Below are 6,190 nucleotides of genomic sequence, written 5' to 3'. Positions count from 1 at the left end.
AAGACGCGGTTTTCAAAAAGCAAACGACAAGAAGCCAATTATTGAACTTAGATGTCGGGGGAGGGCCAGAATGAAACGATTTCCATAATGCCTGTATGCGAAGTGATGAAATGTTTAGGGATAAAGAGTGGAGGAGAGAGATACAAACCAAGAAGCATCAAACGTGCGCTCACGCCGGGAATGTGTGCTTTGAAAGCGACCAGCGCTAGCAGAGAGGCCTTTTTCCCTTTCAAAGTGCTGATTTGAAATGAACACATTGAAATGCAGAGAGGCGGCCAGCCAACAGACTGCGGGGTCAAGTGACGAACGGATTATATGCTTCTTCTTAATAATATTAATTAAACAATTTGCATGCTAATAAGGTAACAATTATCGTGCCTCTCAGTTGAAAGATTTAGGTTATTACTACACACCATCCGGGTGCTACTGAGGGTCAGCACGAGCGAGCGAGCGGTGAGAAATTTCAACTCAAATTAACGTTCTGGCAGCTGGAGAAATTGGATAAATAAAGTGGAATTAATTCTCGGTAATGGAGGAGAGCAGGGAGAGGGAAAGACCCGTATACTTTATACACGGACAGGATTGATTACCATCCTGTATTCAGAACCATCTCTCTCTCTCTCTCTCTCTCTTCTCTCTCTCTCTCTCTCTCTCTCTCTCTCTCTCTCTCTCTCTCTCTCTCTCTCTCTCTCTCTCTCTCTCTCTCTCTCTCTCTCTCTCTCTCTCACACACACACACACACTTTCCATATCCCAAAAAAAAAAAAAAAAAAGCCTGGACATGTCCTGGACATCTTTAACAATTATAGAAGCGGAGTAACAGACGAAAAGTTTAAAGTCATTCCCAAGTAACACAATCAAGAAATATATACTAATAAATATTATCTCCCCTTTTTATTTGTTTTAAATTATTTTTTGCACAATAAACAACGTGTGATGTGTGCAATAGAATTCAACTTTATTAAATTCAGGACAAAATTTACATCTTATTTAGGAAGTATTACCCTTTATACTTTTTTTTCCTTTTTTTTTTTACAAATTTTAGTATTTTATTTTATTTGTAAAATGTGTTAATATGACCTCCTCACATCACACTCCCTCTTGTAGATACAAATGATCAGTGAAATTCAAGCATCATTGATATTTTTTTTTTTTTGCATGAACTTATGTTGTCAGTAAGCCAATAATCTAAAAGCCCTACTGAAATATAAAAACACGTTTGTGCTTTCATATAGCTTACTCCCCTAACAGTTATTCTGTCAGACTCACTTTTGTTTCCACCTTCAGATATTTTTTTCATAACACCTGCCAAAATCATGGCCAGAGTAATCAGAACTGTGGAAATGAGTTCGAGGTGCGCTCGCGTGTAGATATTAGAAAGGCTGGGGTGCTTGTAGTTTTAAATTCATCTTGACAGCTCGCAACAGGGTGGGCGATTCTTCCCCCGTTATAGGATCACTCTATTCAGGGAACGATGCCTCCGCGTAATGGGAGAACATCATTTTACGCATTCAGTGAGAGCCTTGAGTTCCTTGAAAAGTATCAGATATGAGGCACCTGACGTCTTCGGTTGTTTGTATGTGTTATTTTGTTTTTATAGAACAAACGGGACGTTCAGAGCAGAACAGTTAGCTATTGGAACAGACTCATTGTGTGTTTATGTAGTCGCTGTTTAGAATGTAGTCAGGAATCAATCAATTTGCCGGTTTCGCCTCCTCCCCTTTCTCCTCCCTCTCGCCTAGTTGTGATGTCTCATGTCGTGTTGTGACAGCGCCGGTATTGTTTATTGAGGTGGATGTCAGGTATAATTAGCAATCGATATGGAAAACGTTCGTGTCGTTGCTCTTACGTCACCGACGATTAAGGTTTCTTATTGGTCACGAATTCCCTAGCGCGAGAGCTAGTTATTTGGACAAGGGGAGAGTTGATGTTGACAAAGTAGAAGAGAGTGAAAAAGCCTGCACGCCTGCCTCGGTCTCTTATTCCTTAATTGGGATCGCAAAGCATGTCAGCGCCGCACGTCCTTTCACGGCTACTGCATGCGCTCTGAGGGAAGAGTTGGAGCTTGTTTTGGCCAGACAGACGCTTCCCTGATTCCGGAGATGCAATGATGGATAGCCGGATCCTCGAGCATCCTCATGCCCAGTTTGGAGGCTCTTTGGGGGGCATGGTCGGAATGGGTTTCCCCTACCACCTCGGTCACCATCATGTTTACGATATCTCCGGACACCAGCTACAGTCGGCGGCCGCTGTACCCTTTTCTATAGACGGATTACTTAACGGATCATGCTCAGCGTCTGTTGCAAACTCCAACCCTTTGCTCGGATCTGGATGTGGTGTTAACGGGGATAGTCAGTATAAACTCAGCGGTAAGAGAATGGTTATATACGCTTCTATTGCATGTAAAATATAGTATTTGGGGAAATATTTAACATTTACGCGAGGCCTCTCGCCAAAAGAGTTTTTGTTGTAAATTGCACACTTTAAAATTGAAAGCTTTGTTTAATTTCCATGGATTCAGGTAAACTAGACACTAGGCCGATTTTACTAGGACTGATAATACACTGATAATTAAATGTATCATCATCATGATAACATATTATTTTTCGTGGGTTTAAATTTGTTTGATGCATCTATTTGTAATTTTAGACGTTGCAAATCAATAAAAAAGCATATTATGTAGGCTAAATGTGTTATAAATTAGGCTACTATTAAATAAAATATGGCATTGAACATTAATCACATTGATTTTCTTTGTGTAGGCTGTTTTTGAAGAATTGTTTTATTAGCAATCACAAGTATTATTATTTTTTAAGTATAGGCCTACGGTTAATTAGTTAGATGTCAATACATCGGGCACTGCACTCATGTAAAATATTGCATTCTGTATTTTATTTGACAACCACTGAATTGTTATAAAATGTATGTAAAACATAAATGTTATGTAGAATATTCTCAGTAGAATTGCTAGCGTGCATGTTCATGTTTGCATGCGCGTTCTCACATACTCTGTGGTTCTAGATGCCGGAGACCCCGACAAGGAAAGCCCTGGTTGTAAACGGAGGCGAACGCGTACAAATTTTACGGGCTGGCAGCTGGAGGAACTAGAAAAAGCGTTCAACGAAAGCCATTATCCGGACGTGTTCATGCGCGAGGCGCTCGCGCTACGTCTAGACCTTGTTGAGTCACGTGTTCAGGTAAACGATGGTTTGTTTTTGTCATAACAAAATATTTAATTGACCTTTATTATAATTGTCCATTTATTATTAACAGACACAGTTTTAGCTGTAGCAGGTATACTGCATGTTTTATACATCATATTGGCCTACTTTTTTCTTTTCTTTTTTACAATAATGTATAGCCTAATTAAAAATGTAAAAAAAGAAAAGAAAAAAGTTTGCATTATTATTATTTTTCCAAATTCATTCCAACAGGACATGCTTAATGCTAAACCATTATTTCATCAATTAAAAACGAGAGATCTTATAGCCTAACATTAGCTTAATTTGGACAATTTATTCATGCCAACAGATATAGCTGCAAAAGCATGTAATTATAAAGCAGATTATTATTTAAAAAATATTAATTTTATTATGCTTATTTCGTTTTTTATGATAGGCTAAATGTTCTGGTTTATTGACTAATACATTAAACACCCATTTAGGTTAATATGATCAGTTTTAAATGTAGGCCAGAGAATTGTACACTGGCCTAACTATACTGTAAGCGATGGACGTGCAGCCTTTGTCTGCATTTTCCCTTTTTGTAGAAACTCGACGCTGGATGAGAAGCAGTCTTGTTTGGGGAGTTAAAAGCTAAGCTTTGTATTATTCTTATTCCTCAAGGAAGATTAGCCGTCTTTATCGTTAGGTTTGTGTGCTCACAGATTTTACCGACATTAACATTTCATGTGTATACACAGCTATTGTCATGTATAGCCTCGATGTCTCTATGTTAGTATGCGTCTTAGCCTGCTGGTGGATGCTAACTCTAGTGTTATCAGCGCTGAACAGACGGCAGTCGCCATGTGAGGGGCCTGGGTGTGAGGTGCGAGCCTGCTGCTCTCTACCTCTTCTGGGCCAAATCTGTCCTAGCGCTTATGCGCGCCTAAATGAACTTTAGGGGAACAGGCCCAAATTAGCCAGGCAAGAACCAGGCTTAATTGAAAGATTGAGAGTGAGCCATTACATTGAATCAATTGACAATTAAGACAAGCGCATCTGTGGCTATGGGCTTTATACTAGAAAATATGCCTTGATGAAAACATTTGCTGTGCCCAAGTCGTGTCATAGCCTATTGTTGATAACCCTTGGATGAATATCAAATAGGCCTGGAATAACAAGACTTTCCAGAATAAAGCATCTCTTTATTAAAATAAATGCTGTTTAACCCTATGGTTTTCCCTACGTTTTTTGTGATAAATATTGCCGTTTTGGGGGGGAAAAAATCAGAAAATTAATTTTACTGGATAATATTGGGATAAGAATCGAAATATTTGTAGATTTCAGGTGCTTGTCAGATTTATTCAAGCTGTTTGCCTAACAATAATTTTGCCATTCGACTTTAATTTATATTAGGCCTAATTGTTGAGTCTGTCATATGTAGTATACGTGCTTATGAAACAACAACAACAAAAAATCTCAACCTTTGATTTCCAGGTGTGGTTCCAAAACCGGCGAGCGAAATGGCGCAAAAAGGAGAACACGAAGAAAGGGCCAGGTCGACCGGCTCACAACTCTCACCCCACTACCTGCAGCGGCGAACCAATGGACCCAGAGGAGATCGCACGACGGGAGTTGGAGCGCTTGGAAAAGAAGAAACGAAAACAGGAACGCAAACTGCTGAAATCCCAGAACAAGCTCTTAGCTGGTGATCTCTTCCATACGCCCGGCTCTGACAGCGACAGTGGAGTATCGCAGAGCACCGATAGCGAGTCCACTCCTCACCATAGTGCTCACAGACAGCAAACTGAACATATATGTGACCAACATCCACACCACCAAAGAGCCAGTACAGTCAACGAGACCGCGGAGCCCATGGACCCCACGCGGAACTCTGCGCTGTGCCCCGCGAACGCCATAACACGCGCCTCCACGCTCCAGAAACTCAACCCATTTAGTGTGGAGAGTTTACTATCCGACTCAAGTCCCAGGAGAAAAACTATCCTGGATTTTTCTCAGTTACCGCCGCAGCGACCACTGGTCGGTAAAGGCCATTTCCTTCTATATCCCATTACCCAGCCGCTGGGTTTTATTGTGCCACAGACAGCGATGAAACCGAGTCAGGATTCGGGAAACTCGGGTCACAACTGTTCCACGACAGACATCTCAACCTCAAACCAGAAAAACATCAATCACTTGTGCAAAGACACCGGTGTGAATGCGTCCGCGAACGGCGAGCTGCAAAGAGAAAGCAAGAACCCTTCCATTCAGACTTCAAACACAAGCTCAGAGAAAGGTTTTGCAGAGTCGAATTCGTTTGAAAATGACTCCGAGTCAATTGTCACAAACGCTAGCCAGAAAGAAAGCATCTCCCCTAACCTGTCTGAATATTCTGACACGAAAACCCGCAGTTCTGCGGAAACAAATTCAGATGGAGAGGACGTTGACATGGACTGAAATATAGGTCAGCAGCAAAGTGACTAGTCATAATCCCAAAGCTGATAACGACACGTTTTTGTATACACGACTGTTTTGACTCATTTTTTATAGCTACTGTTCAGAAATGGATATTCTTTATTCAGGTGAACAATCTGTTTCGGCTAAAAAAATATGTTCTAACTTCATGGAACAAGTTGGCTTACGAGCTGCATACAAGAACAACATATCCTCAAACGTTGTATAAATGATAAAATATCGAAAATATTTATATATGTAACATTTTGATAAGTAATAATAATAAGAATAATAAAATATTGTCAAAGAAAAGACCTTGTATTGCCACCTCAGTGCTCACGGTCTGTTTTGTTTATCGTTTTGAGAGCTGCTGTACAGCAGGCTCGTGTTTATTGCTTTAACAAATTCATTCATTCAAAACCTCCAGTTAAAATGAGGTCTCACGCCGCGGGCGGTAGGACTCGGTCAGCTCCTGTGGAGTTTTGATATGAAAGTAATTATTTTCCCGGTGGCGGCTGGGAGGATACGTTTTTTTTTCTGTTAGCCTGAAGGGTTATTATACATTACCGATTCCAG

At 40.5% G+C, this 6,190-nt stretch overlaps 1 protein-coding gene across 1 annotated transcript; it reads left to right on the top strand.

Annotated features, from left to right (window-relative positions):
- The first annotated feature begins 786 nt into the window (after nt 1–786).
- On the top strand, nt 787–5,845 carry uncx4.1 (Unc4.1 homeobox (C. elegans)). Its single transcript, XM_067442106.1, has 3 exons — nt 787–2,368; nt 3,021–3,196; nt 4,658–5,845. The coding sequence occupies exons 1-3, from the start codon at nt 2,107–2,109 to the stop codon at nt 5,615–5,617; spliced, it is 1,398 nt and encodes a 465-aa protein (XP_067298207.1). The 5' UTR covers nt 787–2,106; the 3' UTR covers nt 5,618–5,845.
- The last annotated feature ends 345 nt before the right edge of the window (nt 5,846–6,190 follow it).

This window comes from Pseudorasbora parva, chromosome 4 (genome assembly GCF_024679245.1).
Source record: "Pseudorasbora parva isolate DD20220531a chromosome 4, ASM2467924v1, whole genome shotgun sequence".
Taxonomy (NCBI): domain Eukaryota; kingdom Metazoa; phylum Chordata; class Actinopteri; order Cypriniformes; family Gobionidae; genus Pseudorasbora; species Pseudorasbora parva.
This window is presented reverse-complemented; position numbering and strand designations above follow the sequence as displayed.